At 42.5% G+C, this 15,513-nt stretch overlaps 1 protein-coding gene across 2 annotated transcripts in view; it reads right to left on the bottom strand.

Moving 5' to 3' along the window:
• Positions 1–5,654: 5,654 nt before the first annotated feature.
• LOC117354602 (zinc finger protein 850-like) overlaps positions 5,655–15,513 on the bottom strand; it is a 78,752-nt gene continuing 68,893 nt past the window's right edge. For both annotated transcript variants that reach the window (XM_033932390.1, XM_033932388.1), the window contains exon 5: positions 5,655–9,211. In XM_033932390.1, the coding sequence (XP_033788281.1) occupies positions 5,967–9,211 (3,245 nt within the window). In that variant the 3' untranslated portion in view covers positions 5,655–5,966. The remainder of the gene's footprint in view (positions 9,212–15,513) is intronic.

Raw genomic sequence — 15,513 nt, 5'->3', positions numbered from 1 at the left:
CCTTCCTGCCAGTTTTTGTTGTCATATCAGTGCTGTTTTTGAACACAAATTTGTCCATAGACCCGAGGGCAGCAGTGGTCTAGCGCTTGGGTAAATCCGCTCATAGATTTTAGTTCAAAAGGGCTGATTTGGAGGGAGAACTTCGGAGCTCAGAGAGAACACGTCTTCCCTGTGCTCTGCACGGCCACGTCCCTCTGATGAACTTTTTGATGGGTTTTTGTTGGTGGTGGTATGAAGTAGCCTAATTGGGAGATAAGTAACCAAAAATCTGATATTTCTGGTTGGTCTGTTTGCTCTAGGTGAATGTTGATATCACCACATAGTAAGTTGTATGGGCTTGCTAGTGAGTTGGTTATTAAAAATTCCGCGAAGTCCTCCTTGGCTAGGTTCCATTTTTACGGTGGGACATAAAACAGAATAGTTGTTAGAGAGGCTGCTAAGGATTTTGAGGTTAGCGATATTGATAATATCTCTAAGTTGGGCGAGGATTCGGAGTTAAGAAGAGGGCAATTTAAGTGGTCTCTGCAGATTATTGCTAATCCTCCTCCCTTCCCCAGGTTCTGGCTAGCGTTAGAATCTTGAAGCCTGGGGGAAGACAGTCTTTGATAACGATGTCATTCTCTGATAGTAGCCAGGTTTCTGTGAGTAGAAAAAAGTCTGGGTTAATTTCATTCAGCCAGTCCTTGATCAGGATGGATTTGTTTCTCATCGATCTTATGTTTAGGTAGAAATCTCATAGGTTCTGGTGGGTGGTGTGTTCGTTTGGAAAGTAATGGGAGTAGGCTAGTTTTTTTAGTGATCGTTGTTTTATGTGCGGGGCTTGGTTTAAGTGTGGGGGGGGAGGTGGAGTTGGGATTGGGAGTGGACCTTCCTCTGGGTAGTCGCATGGTTTATGGGGTGTGAGTGGTGGGAATTTGGCCTTGGCCGCGTGGTGTGAGGTGTAGTGAATTGGGATTGGAGTTGGGATGGTGGCACAGGCCTTTAGGGGTGGGGTGCAGGCCTTCAGGAGGGACAGACCTTCAGGAGAAGAGAGCCCTGGTGTAGAAGTACACGGAGGGAGGGAAGGAGGGTTAGAAGAGACGTGCATATACCGGACTTTGGGGGGAAGAAATAATGGGTTTGAAAATAGATAAGAAGGAGGGAGATGATGGACAATGGGATTTAGGGAGGGAAGAAACAGAAAGGGAGAGAAGTCGGACACAAGGGATGGTATGGAGGGGGGGGAAGAGATATTGGATAGGAGGGTAGTTGGGAAAAGAAAGGGAGAGATGGTGGACCCTGGGATGGTGGGGAAGGAGGGAGAGATGCTATATGAAAGGGTAGTTAAGAAAAGGTGGATCTGTGGAGGGAGATGAAAAAAAGGAAAGATGCCAGACCTCCTGGGGAGGGAAGGGAAACAGAAGTGGAGGACAGAAATGGCAGATGGATGGTTAGAAGAAGACCCTGGCAAGCAAGTTATCAGAAGACAACCAGAGCCTGAGACCAACAAAATTTGAATAATGACCAGACAACAAAAGGTAGAAAAACTAATTATATTTTATGTTTTGTAATTACAATTTGTCAGATTTGAAATGTGTATCCTGCCAGAGCTGGTGTTAGACTGCAAACATGAGCTAGGATTTAACAGAGAGAGAAAAAGTCTTTATTGTTTGTTTATTTTGTTTATACCACAGCGCCAGTGTGGGTAGGAGAGGGCAAAGGGGGTGAAGAGGCTATAAAATAAACCCACCAGGATGTTTGAAAACAAAAAACAAAAAACACCCAATTGGGCAGGAAAAATTGAATCAAAAAACAATTCAATAGGCTGACTCGAATTGAATTTTTTTCCCTGAATCGAGCAGCACTAGTAGGGAGTGAAGGTAATGATGAAGTTGCATATAGGCAAAGTAATCAGTGGGTGGGAGATCAAAGCCCTCCCGCAGCTGAGCAAAGGACTTAATCCTCCCATCATCGTCTACCAATTGGAACACATAAAGAATGCCCCTTGCTTCCCACCCAGCCAAACTGGCTCCATCCACCCCAGGAAGAAAATGGCCATTAAATCGGAGAGGAAGAAAAGGAGTAATGGTAGAACTGACAGAATGAAATTTGCAGACCCAGTGCCAGACCTTCCACAGGGGACGGTGAAACACCATACGAGAAAGGGGCTCAGGTGGATTGGAGGGAACAGAATGAAAGTACACACCGAAGTGAGTAGTTTGAAAGTAAGAAAGTTCCAAAGAGGTGTTGGTAAAAGCAGAAGAGCCCCAGAAAAGATCATTAATATGGCGCATACCGTCAAAAAACGAAGATTCAGCAATCCTTGGCCGCCCTTGTACCAAGGAGCCACTGCCAATCTATAAGAGAGGCGAGCTCTCTTGCCTTCCCAAAGAAACCGCTGAACCAAGCGTTCCAACCGTCGTTCATCCCGAGAGGTCAAGTAGAAGGGAAGCAATTGAAAGACATATAACCAACACGGAACAATAGGCAGGTTGTACAAATGCACCTGGCCTAGAAGCAAAAACAAAAGGCCTCTCCAGAGCTGCAATTTATTCTGAAAGGCCTGGAATAGCGGTTCCACATTCAAAAAATACAAGCGAGATAAGTCAAGCAGGATAAGCATCCCTAAATATGTCAACGAGAATTCAGCCCATCACAATGGAAACAAACCCCTCCAAGCTGCGTGTACCTCGAGACTGGAGGGTAAAGCGACTGACTTATCCAAATTGAGAGAGACCAGAATAAATTCCAAATTCAGAAATAAGGTCCAACGCTGTCAGTAAGAAATCTTCTGGCCTAGTAAGAATCAAAAATATATCGTCAGCGAAGGCTAAAGTCTTCAATTCTACCCCCGCGACACGAAGGCCCTGCACCTCCTCAAACCCATGAAGTGTGCAGAGCAGAGATTCCAAAGAAAGAAGAAAAAGCAGGGGTGAGAGGGGGCATCACTGCCGAGTACCCCTAGGAATAGGAAAGGAGTCCGAGTCCCTCGGATTAGAGTATAAAGAACGCACTGCACTCAGATAAAAGCCCCCAAGCCCAACATACTCAAGGGTATGAAACAAAAAGGACAAGTGGACACTATCAAAGGCCTTAGAGGCATCTAAACTAACAAACAAAGCTGGAATACGGTGATATTGACAGTGAGCTAGTGCGAAGAGGACCTTTCGCACATAGCAGACTGACTGGCGACTATGGACGAATCCTACTTGGTCCTCGTGGATGAGCGTTGGGAGATGAGGGGCAAGACGGTCGGCCAGCATACGGGAAAGAAGCTTAAGATCCACATTAATCAGGGAGATAAGACGATAAGAGCTGGGAGCATCAGCCTCCTTGCCAGATTTCAGCAATAAAGTAATAAGCGCCTCAATAGCATAACGGGGAAAGGAGCCTCGAGTGATAGCAGTGTTAAATTAAGCTAGCAAAGGGTGGCACAGACGGGAGGAAAGAATGTGGTAGAATTCTCTAGAAAAGCCATCCAGGCCCGGGGCCTTACCTGAGCAGAGAGATGAAGAAGTAATGAATTGGAAGAATAACCTTGAATGAGATAACTCTGAAGGAGAATAATTAGATGAATTGAGAATATTAATTACGGGTTAGTTTTGAGTTTCAAAAATGGCATGCTGATTCTTTCGAATTTATGTGTACCCCATACCAAAAATGTGAGAGTTTTTCATATATTGACATTATCAAAATATTGAAGGAAGTTTTTTAAATTGAATAATTTTTTCTTTTTAATTAAATTATATGGATAGTAGAAATAAAACTTGTTAGCATTTTTATATAAGAAGATCAATGTAGGTTTAAAAAAGTTAGTTGATTAATGAATTAAATAAATTGGTAGGGAAGTGGAATAAGCCAGTGATGTTATAAGGAGGCAAGAGAATAAGTCATTCTTCTCTTGAAGAAGTTACTGGGAAGATGTACTCCTAAGTCTGAGGCTTGTCCCCGTATTATTTAATTCAAATTTAAATAAACTCATAGCTAAATAAATTAATCTAACTAAGTGCTATGATTTAATGAGTATATTTAGAATCAGTGTTCATTTTTGATTTTTTGTAAATATTTGTTTATTTTGCTAATAGATTACCATTTGCTTCTCTGTTGTTTTGTAAGATTTTCAATTTGTCATAAATTATAAAGACTAGGAGGAAATATTTTTTCACTCAGAGAATAGTTAACCTCTGGAGCGTTTTGCCTGAGGTTGTGGTAAAAGCGGATAGCATAGCTGATTTAAAAAAAAAAGTTTGGACAATTCATTTCTCAGTTGGTTCATGTAATTGATCTTAATGGAGTACACAGAAAGAAGCTTCTTCATATTAGATAGAACACCTGGATGTGTGATTTCAACTTTGTTGTAGCGGTCTTATGAGGACCATATGCTTGCTAGTTTTGAAATATATTCATAACAATTTATTGAGAGAAAAAAAAAGTTTGGACAAATTCCTGGAGGAAAAGTCCATAGTCTGTTATTAAGACATGAGGGAAACCTCTGCTTGCCCTGGTTCAGTAGCATGGAATGTTGCTACTTTTTGGGTTTTGGCCAGGTACTAGGGACCTGGATTGGCCACTTTGCTTAATGGACCATTGGTCTGACCCACTAAAGCTATTCTTATAGATACTAGCATTTTATAGATGCTGTTCCATCTACTTGAAAAAGTCTGTTTAAGGCCTAGAAAATGACATGGGGACACAGTCAGTGCCCATCCCCCACCCTGTGGTTAAAGGCAGGTACCCGTCCCCATGTCACTCTCTACCTCTTAGCTTTGGACACAATAGTACAAATTTCAGATTGCAAATCAGAGAAAGAAAGTTTAAGGGAGGAGACCTTAAGGCTTCAATATCAACTATAGCTGGGTGGGTTTCAATTCCTTTTCTGGAAGATTTAACCATCATTTAAATTTAGTCACAGGCACTTAAACCATCTTTTCGCTGGCGCAGTTCCCAAGTGTAAATGCTATTTTATAAACCATGTCTAACTTTAAGCTTATAGAATAACTCATTTTTCAGCACTGATTTTCAAGGTGCTATATATAGAATTTAGCTCTCAGCGAGTCTATATGGTTTGTCTCCCATGTGGATCATCTAGTGACTTGAACAAGCTAGGGGAATGGGCGACGAGGTGGTAGATGAAGTTCAACATTGAGCAATGTAAAGTATTACATATGGGAAGCAGAAACTTGAGGAACAACTATACGATGGGAGGGATATTATTGAATGAGAGTACACAGGAAAGGGACTTGGGGGTAATGGTGGACATGACAATGAAGCCGATCGCACAGTGCGCAGCGGCCGCTAAGTGAGCGAATAGAATGCTTGGTATAATCAAGAAGGGTATTGCGACCAGAACGAAAGAAGTTATCCTACCGTTGTATCGGACGATGGTGCGTCCACATCTGGAGTACTGCATCCAATTTTGGTCGCCGTATCTTAAGGGCATAGAGAAAGTAAAGAGGGACAGATTTTTCAAACTTTCAAAAAATAAAAGAACAAGAGGGCATTCGGAAAAGTTGAAAGGGGACAGATTCAAAACGAATGCTAGGAAGTTCTTCTTTACCCAACGTGTGGTGAACACCTGGAATGCGCTTCCAGAGGACGTAATAGGGCAGAGTATGGTAACGGGGTTTAAGAAAGGATTGGATAATTTCTTGATGGAGAAGGGGATAGAGGGGTATAGATAGAGGATTACTACACAGGTCCAGGACTTGTTGGGCCGCTGCGAGAGCGAACTGCTGGGCACGATGGACCTCAGGTCTGACCCAGTAGAGGCATTGCTTATGTTCTTATGTTTAGCTCTAAAAAACAAGTGAAGATTTTCTTACACACAGTACATGTAAATGGTTTGTCTCCAGTATGTATCCTCTGGTGACTTTTTAGATTTGAAAGATGAGTGAAGCTTTTATTACACTCAGTACATGTAAATGGTTTTCTCCTGTATAGATCTACTAGTGAATTTTTATCTCTGAAAGGTGAGTGAAGTTTTTATTTCATTCAGTACATGTAAATGGTTTGTTTCCCGTGTGAATCATTCGATGACGTCTTAGACTTGAAAGATGAGTGAAGCTTTTATTACACTCAGTACATGTATATGGTTTCTCTCCAGTATGGATCCTCTGGTGACTTTTTAGATATGAAAGCCGAGTGAAGCTTTTATTACATTCAGTACATGTAAATGGTTTGTTTCCCATGTGAATCATTTGATGAAGTTTTAGCGCTGAAAGCTGAGTGAAGCTTTTATTACACTCAGTACATGTAAATGGTTTGTTTCCCATGTGAATCATTTGATGCCATTTTAGTTCTGAAAGCCGAATGAAGCTTTTATTACATTCAGTACATGTAAATGGTTTCTCTTCAGTATGGATTCTCTGGTGACTTTTTAGATCTGAAAGCCAAGTGAAGCTTTTATTACACTCAGTACACGTAAATGGTTTGTTTCCCGTGTGAATCATTTGATGACATTTTAGCCCTGAAAGCTGAGTGAAGCTTTTATTACACTCAGTACATGTAAATGGTTTGTTTCCCGTGTGAATCATTTGATGACTTTTTAAATTTGAAATATGAGTGAAGCTTTTATTACACTCAGTACATGTAAATGGTTTCTCTCCTGTATGGATTCTCTGGTGACTTTTTAGATCTGAAAGCCGAGTGAAGCTTTTATTACACTCAGTACATGTAAATAGTTTATCTCCTGTATGGATCCTCTGGTGTCTTTTTAGAGTTGAAAGTTCAGTGAAGCTTTTATTACAATCAATACATGTAAATGGTTTGTTTCCCATGTGAATCATTTGGTGTCTTTTTAGAGTTGAAAGTTGAGTGAAGCTTTTATTACACTCAGTACAAGTAAATGGTTTGTGTCCCGTGTGAATCATTTGATGAAGTTTTAGCGCTGAAAGCTGAGTGAAGCTTTTATTACACTCAGTACATGTAAATGGTTTGTTTCCCGTGTGAATCATTTGATGACTTTTTAAATTTGAAAGATGAGTGAAGCTTTTATTACACTCAGTACATGTAAATGGTTTCTCTCCTGTATGGATCCTCAGATGAATTTTTAGCTCTGAAAGCCGAGTGAAGCTTTTATTACACTCAGTACATGTAAATAGTTTATCTCCTGTATGGATCCTCTGGTGTCTTTTTAGAGTTGAAAGTTCAGTGAAGCTTTTATTACAATCAATACATGTAAATGGTTTCTCTCCAGTATGGATCCTCTGGTGACTTTTTAGATAAGAAAGCCCAATGAAGCTTTTATTACAATCAATACATGTAAATGGTTTCTCTCCAGTATGGATCCTCTGGTGACTTTTTAGATAAGAAAGCCCAATGAAGCTTTTATTACATTCAGTACATGTAAATGGTTTGTTTCCCATGTGAATCATTTGGTGTCTTTTTAGATTTGAAAGTTGAGTGAAGCTTTTATTACATTCAGTACATGTATATAGTTTCTCTCCAGTATGGATCCTCTGGTGACTTTTTAGATATGAAAGCCGAGTGAAGCTTTTATTACATTCAGTACATGTAAATGGTTTGTTTCCCATGTGAATCATTTGGTGTCTTTTTAGATTTGAAAGTTGAGTGAAGCTTTTATTACATTCAGTACATGTATATGGTATCTCTCCAGTATGGATCCTCTGGTGACTTTTTAGATATGAAAGCCGAGTGAAGCTTTTATTACATTCAGTACATGTAAATGGTTTGTTTCCCATGTGAATCATTTGATGAAGTTTTAGCGCTGAAAGCTGAGTGAAGCTTTTATTACACTCAGTACATGTAAATGGTTTGTTTCCCATGTGAATCATTTGATGCCATTTTAGTTCTGAAAGCCGAATGAAGCTTTTATTACATTCAGTACATGTAAATGGTTTCTCTTCAGTATGGATTCTCTGGTGACTTTTTAGATCTGAAAGCCAAGTGAAGCTTTTATTACACTCAGTACACGTAAATGGTTTGTTTCCCGTGTGAATCATTTGATGACATTTTAGCCCTGAAAGCTGAGTGAAGCTTTTATTACACTCAGTACATGTAAATGGTTTGTTTCCCGTGTGAATCATTTGATGACTTTTTAAATTTGAAATATGAGTGAAGCTTTTATTACACTCAGTACATGTAAATGGTTTCTCTCCTGTATGGATCCTCAGATGAATTTTTAGCTCTGAAAGCCGAGTGAAGCTTTTATTACACTCAGTACATGTAAATAGTTTATCTCCTGTATGGATCCTCTGGTGTCTTTTTAGAGTTGAAAGTTCAGTGAAGCTTTTATTACAATCAATACATGTAAATGGTTTGTTTCCCATGTGAATCATTTGGTGTCTTTTTAGAGTTGAAAGTTGAGTGAAGCTTTTATTACACTCAGTACAAGTAAATGGTTTGTGTCCCGTGTGAATCATTTGATGAAGTTTTAGCGCTGAAAGCTGAGTGAAGCTTTTATTACACTCAGTACATGTAAATGGTTTGTTTCCCGTGTGAATCATTTGATGACTTTTTAAATTTGAAAGATGAGTGAAGCTTTTATTACACTCAGTACATGTAAATGGTTTCTCTCCTGTATGGATCCTCAGATGAATTTTTAGCTCTGAAAGCCGAGTGAAGCTTTTATTACACTCAGTACATGTAAATAGTTTATCTCCTGTATGGATCCTCTGGTGTCTTTTTAGAGTTGAAAGTTCAGTGAAGCTTTTATTACATTCAGTACATGTAAATGGTTTGTTTCCCATGTGAATCATTTGGTGTTTTTTTAGAGTTGAAAGTTGATTGAAGCTTTTATTACACTCAGTACATGTAAATGGTTTGACTGCTGTGTTGGTCTGTTGGTGAATTTTTAGACCTGAAAGTTGAGTATAACTTTTATTACTCTCAGTGAATGTATCTGATTTCTCATTTTTACGATTGCTTTTGTACCTTTGGAGTTCTGAAAACAAGGGAAAGCTCCTCTTATATTTAATACATGTAAATTCTTTGTGGTATGTTTTTCCTTTTCTCTTACCATGGTGGACTTCAGAAGTCATTTTATCACAATTATTAATTTGGAAGGGTCTCTCTGTTAGGTGTCCATCCCTTGAGTCTCCTGTACGGTCTTCATGCTCCTTTGATTCCTGCTTATAATTCTTTCTGTTAATCCTCTCAATTCCCTGGGAAATATTCTCACAGACGTTTCCTGATTGTCTTTGTACTTGTTCTATTTCAACAGGATCTTCTCCTTGCTTCTGTTCTCTCTTCCTTTCTTGTGTGATCTGATGATCTGTTGGATATAAACAGAAGGTATTAATCATGTGCCAGAAGACATTGGTGGTTTCTAAGAGGAGGCCTGGTTATCTTACAGTGGGGGTTTCTATGTATGGATTCAATTTGGTCTCTTTCTTAACTGAAAACCATTTGTTGAAGAGTTCTTCTAAAACACTGCAGGTTTCTGAAATGGTGAATTGTTCCTTGGAAATGGCATGAGTAGAAGCTGATCAAATTTCAGTTTGGGTGACAAAATCCTTTCTCTGCCCAATTTTGGTTTCAGCTTAAAGACCGTGGCCACAGTTTCAGTTTGGCCATCCCTCTATCTCCCCTCTGAAGAGGTGTAGCTGCCAACTCCCTTGTACCTGCAGATGCCCCCCTTGGGCTACTTTACAATCCCAGGTGATCTAGGGTTATAGTCAAGGCAGGAGTGATTCCCCAGTCGCTCCTACCCATGCTGGCTATGATCACAAATGGCTGCCCAACCTCTGGCACCAATCTCATGAGACAGCATAAGACACTGTTCTTCAACAGCCGGTCCGCGGACCAGTGTCGGTCCGCAGGAAATTTCTGCTGGTCCATGCAGGGCCGGTGAGATTGACTTTAATTTCCTGCCAGTCCGCGCAGGGCTGTCAAGATCGACGAGTTATTTTCTTCTGGTCCGCGCTTAGCCAGAGAGATCATGGGGAGCCTCCGACAGTGACTTTCTCCCCTCTCTGCAGCTCTCCTTTACTTCCCAGCGCAGCGATTCATGAAGGTAGCCTTGGGGCTCTTGCTGAGTCGCAGCTGCCTCTGATGATGCAACTTCCTCTTCCCTCAGAGACGGCACGACCCAACAAAGGACCCAAGGCTGCCTTCCTGAATCGCTGCGCTGGGAAGTAAGGAGAGCTGCTGGGAGGGGAGAAAGCCACTATTGGAGTCTGGGGAAGCTGCTGGGCAAGGGAAAAAAGGGACAGCTGCTACTGGACCTGGAAGGAAGGAGAAGGAGAGATGCTGCTGGGAGGGGAGGAGGGAAAGGAATCTGGGAAGCTGCTGGGCAAGGGAAAAAAAGAGACAACTGCTAATGGACCTGGAGGGAAGGAGAAGGAGAGATGCTGCTGGGAGTGGAGGAGGGAAAGGAATCTGGGAAGCTGCTGGGCAAGGGAAAAAAAGGGACAGCTGCTACTGGACCTGGAGGGGAGGAGGGAAAGGAATCTAGGAAGCTGCTGGGCAAGGGTGGACCTGGAGGGAAGGAGAAGGAGAGATGCTGCTGGGAGGGGAGTTAGGGAAGAGAGTTACTGCTGGACAGGAGGATGAGGGAAGGGAGAAGGAAAAAAGGAAGGAAACAGCTGGCAGGGAGATTAGAGGAGGGGAAGGGGAGAGACAGGCATGAGAAAGTAGACAGATTGATGATGGGAAGGGGTCAGCAGAAAAATAAGCAGAGAGGGACAATGATGGTAGATCTGGTGTAGGAGAGATAAAAATGAAGAGAGCAGTGAAGCTGGAATGAATCATGTAAAAAGGAGGGGGTGCAGGCAGGATGGAAAGGGGAGAGGGGCATAGAAAGAAGACAGATACCATATGGAAGGGGGAGAGGACAGACAGTGGGTGGAAGGGGCAAATGCTGGATTGAAGAGACAGAGAGGGCAGACGCTGGAAGGAAGAGAGTGAAAAGAAGATGAAAGCAGAAAACAGAGACGACAAAAGGTAGAAAAAATAATTTTATTTCTATTTTGTCATTAGAATATATCAGATTTGAAATATATATCCTGCTAGAGCTGGTGTTAGACATAACTGGGGACTGCAAAGCCCAGGCAGTGCTTCTTTAGTTTCCAGCTGGCTTAGGACGCACTCTGACCAGGGTGCAGTTGCCTTAGTTGCACTCCCCTAAAACTATTCCTGTCATGTGTGACTGCAGTATTCTGTTAGCATGATATTTCTGTATAGCATTCTGTAATAATTTGGCTTGTTCAGTTTTCTTGATAGTATAGGGCAGTGTTTTTCAACCTTTTTTGGGCAAAGGCACACTTGTTTCATGAAAAAAATCACGAGGCACACCACCATTAGAAAATGTTAAAAAATTTAACTCTGTGCCTATATTGACTATATATAAAGTAATTCTCTTGAATAGGAATCAAATAAACACAAAGAAAGTATTTTATAATTATTTTATTATGAAATATTAAGTAAACAGAATAGTGAAAAATTATAAAATACTTTATTCAGTGCGAAACCTGGGCCTGTTTGGCTGAACACAAAGCTGATATTCTGGCTGGAATCGAAGAAAGACACACACGTAGCTCTTCGTCAACAGCTCTCAGTCTCTCTCTGTATTTGTTTTTTATAGCATACAAAAATAGACAAATATATCCTTCATCCTTTTTATTAAACCACAATAGCAGTTTTTAGCGCAGGGAGCTTCGCTGAATGCCCAGCGCTGCTCTTGACGCTCATAGGCTCCCTGCGCTAAAAACCACTATTGCGGTTTAGTAAAAGGTGACCATATTGTAAAATATAGACAGCAGATATAAATTCAGAACTGTGCATAGTAAGTGAAGGGAAGTTTTCATCTCTGGGAATTTACCCAGTTAACTATTAAGTTATTTGGGCAAATTCCTTTGAAAACTGTGGTAATACTGCCTCCACTTTGCTAAATTTAAAATAAAATCATTTTTCCTACCTTGTCTGGTGATTTCTGGTTGCACTTTCTTCTTCTGACTGTGCATCCAATCTTTCTTCCCTTCTATCAGCCTGTATGCTTTCTCTCCTCCACACCTCATTCCCTCCCCCAACTTTTTCTTCCTCTCTCCCTGACCTTTCTTTCTTTTTTTTCTGTTTCTCTTCTTTCCTTCTGTTTCCTTGCCTGCCCCCTTTCTTTCTTTCTCCCTGCCGTTCCCCAAGCCACTGCCACTGCCATCGGGGAACAGGACCCACCAATGGATAACAGGCCCCAAAGCCGACGCCGACGCCTGCTCTCCCTGACTTCAATTCTGCAATCGGAGAGGAAGTTCCGCCCAGCCAGGCAGCGATTGGCTGGCCCGAACTTCCTCTCCGACTGCAGAATTGACGTTGGGGAGAAGAAGACTTATCGGTTCGATAGATTAGATCGCCAAGACAAAGTGAGTCCTGGGTGATCGACTCACTTTGCCTTGGCGAGCTACTGGCGCCCCTGCCTCGGGCCCCCTGTCAGCTCCGGGCCCCTGAATGCAGGACTGGTAGTACTGCCCTGATGGTGGCCCTGCGGCACACCAGGCAACATCTCGCGGCACACTAGTGTGCCGCGGAACAGCGGTTGAAAAACACTGGTATAGGGGATATATATGAAGGGGAGGGGAGACAGGGGTTTTGTTGATCCTTGCTCTGTATTATTTATATTTATAAAATGACAATCGTACAGAATATTGTTTCTTTTTATACTTTAATAAAATACATCTAATATAATAAAACCCTAAGCCGCACATGCGCACTCTTACTTGCGTGCTCCCGTTTTCCTTGAGCTGTAGGGCCTCAGTAGGCAACAGTGCGCATACACGCTTAGGATTCTGTTTCCCTTGTAACCGGCAGCCTCAGGGCAAGGTGTCTTGGGCCACCGGTACAAGAAAAACCTCTTGTGAGCCGCTGCGGGCAGCACAAGGAAAATAATAAAGCGTTTAGTTAAGGACACCACCGCACCAGGTAAGTTCTTTTCCAAAATAAACTTGAGCTTTATTCCTCAAAGTAAAAATAAACATAAAGCTTTGTCAAGATGTTTCTGCTTATAACTGAGACTGAATGTCCATATGGCAAAAACTAAATAAGTTGCTAAAGTCCACATTAATTAATAGTCCATTAGCATGTATCCCAAGAGAAAGAAAAAAAAAAACTTAAAAACTCAAAACACACAAGCTTAAGAGCTGTATCAATTCAATACAAGTCAGTGCAATTACACTGGCTTCTTCAGCAGCAGAGTGCTGGCCAGACAGTGTGCTCCGTGTGGTGTTAATCCGCCATAAAATTGGCCCTCTATCCCACCACTATGAACACGGGGCTAACCCCACTGTCTGGGACTGGAAACAGTTCACTTCCCCCACCAGAGAAAGAACTTCCAGAAAGAAAATAAGTTCCAAAAATACAGTCCAAAAGAAAACTTCTTTAACTCTTCAGCTGGTTTAAAGGTATCCAGCATAGGCAAGTAATTAGAAAAAAACAAACTTTCAAAATCATTATAATAAAGTCAGTCACTTGCCTCTCACACAGCATATCTCCATGGGCTGGGCTTCACTAGGCAATTCAGTAATTGCCTCAGCATTGGCTTCCAGCTCCATATCCTGTGGCTCCTCCAACAGACCAAGAGGCATGTCCTCACCAGCCTCTATTAACTCCATAGACTCTGGAGTTTGGCTGACATTCAGAGCTTTCAGCCCTGAGCGCTGTGACCTGTCCTCTCCTAGTTCCTGCTGCTTCTGACTCTCAAGGAACTGGGTTCTCAGATTAAGGAGTCTGCAGCCCCGCCCCAAACTCTGAGGAGGAAGTGATTTCCTGCTAATCACTCTAGGCTTCCGTGGGGGATGGGAATCCTGCAGTTCTGCTCTCCCGCTCCCTCTACAGGACACAGAAGGAAATTAATTCAATGACTGAAATTGTGCTTTTAAAGGGGGTATTTGAGTGGAGCCTGTACTTGACTTGTGCACTGTCCTACGGACATTCCTAGCAGGCATAGTCTGCATACCACACCCTGTAAGAACACTCGCGCACCAGAAGGTGATGTTTTCTATAAATAAATTGCTTAGGAACATTTTTTTTCTAAAGTTCTTTGTGCTTCCTGCTCCCTTAATGTCTTTTCGAATTGTATTTTTAAGTTCAAAGACACGGCAGCGGCTCCTCTCATGATCGGACTTCCAACGCAGGTGGGAATCATGAGAGAAGCCGCAGCCGCGTCTTTCAACTAAAAGATACACTATGGCAAGGTGAGCAGGGAACAGGTCAGACCGAAGCTTCAGGGAAATGGAGGGGGAGGGAATTCTGCTTCGGCTTCTGCACAGGGAAGTGGATGGGAGGGGAAAAAATGCTGCTGCACAGGGAAATGGAGGGGGAGGGAATTCTGCTTCGGCTTCTGCACTGGGAAGTGGGGGGAGGGGAAAAATGCTGCTGCACAGGGAAATGGAGGAGGAGGGAATTCTGTGGCTGCTGCACAGGGAAGTGTGGGGGAGGGAAAAAATGCTGCTGCACAGGTAAATGGAGGGGGAGGGAATGCTACTTCGGCTTTTGCACAGGGAAGTGGGGGGAGGGAAAAAATGCTGCTGCACAAGGAAATGGAGGAGGAGGGAATGCTGCGGCTGCTGCACAGGGAAGTAGGGAAGGAGATAGGAAGAACAACACAGGGGCAGGGAGAGAGACAGAAAGACAGACAGACAAAGGGGGCCAGGGAGTGAGATAGACAGAAAGAAAGACAGCGGTAGGGAGAAAGACAGAAAGAAAAGACATATATTCTAGCAGCCGTTAGCGGCACGGGAAGAGAAGCGCTGACCAAAAAGACTCCTTTGCCGGCTCCCCACTCACTCCGTAAGTTTTTTTCACGGTCTGACCCTCCCATCCCTTCCCGACGTCTGACCGGCTCACTTAGTCCTTTGCCGCCCCCCCCTTCCTTTCCCTTCCCGTGGTCCCGACAACAAACCTGCTGACTCCAGCAGCGTCTGCAGCACTCTACACACGCTGCTTCGGGGCCTTCTACTGCCCTGATTTTCTCTGCCATGTCTCTGATTTATTTATTTATTTAGATTTTTATCCCGTCCTCCCAGTAGCTCAGAACGGTTTACAAGTGAACATACACAATGGAGAGTAATTTGACATATAAGAAGTACAACAGGTTTAAATGTTTGGACTATAAGAATGTGATGTAATTTAAATAAAGGGAGAATAAGCAAATTAAGAGTAGACTTTACATATAAGTAGTTTAGTTTAAGAACAGTTCTATGAGTTTAGATACAGTTTGTCAGTGTAAGGACTAGGAGAGGACTATATTGAAATTTAGGGAGAAGATAGGCAGGGGAGAGAGGAGAGAGGGGGTTTAAGGGGGGGGAGAAGACAGAGGGTGATCTTTAGTTGAAGAGGAGGGTCTTTATCAATTTGCGGAATGTTAATAATGAGTTCTGTTGTCTGAGTTGAGGGGGGAGTTGGTTCCAGAGGTGTGGAATGAAGTGGCTGTAGGACCGTTTGCGGGCAGTTTCTGTGAGGAGGGACCTTCCGGGGGGGGGTGCATAGGCGTATCTCCGATTTTGAGCGGAGGGTGCGAGTGGGGGTGTAGATGGGAAGGTTGGATTTTATGTAGGAGGGGGTGGAGGAATAAATTGTCTTGTGGGC

This window comes from Geotrypetes seraphini, chromosome 2 (assembly GCF_902459505.1).
Source record: "Geotrypetes seraphini chromosome 2, aGeoSer1.1, whole genome shotgun sequence".
NCBI classification, from domain to species: Eukaryota; Metazoa; Chordata; class Amphibia; order Gymnophiona; family Dermophiidae; genus Geotrypetes; species Geotrypetes seraphini.
Note: the sequence above shows the minus strand (reverse complement) of the source record. Positions and strands in the feature narration are given on the sequence as shown.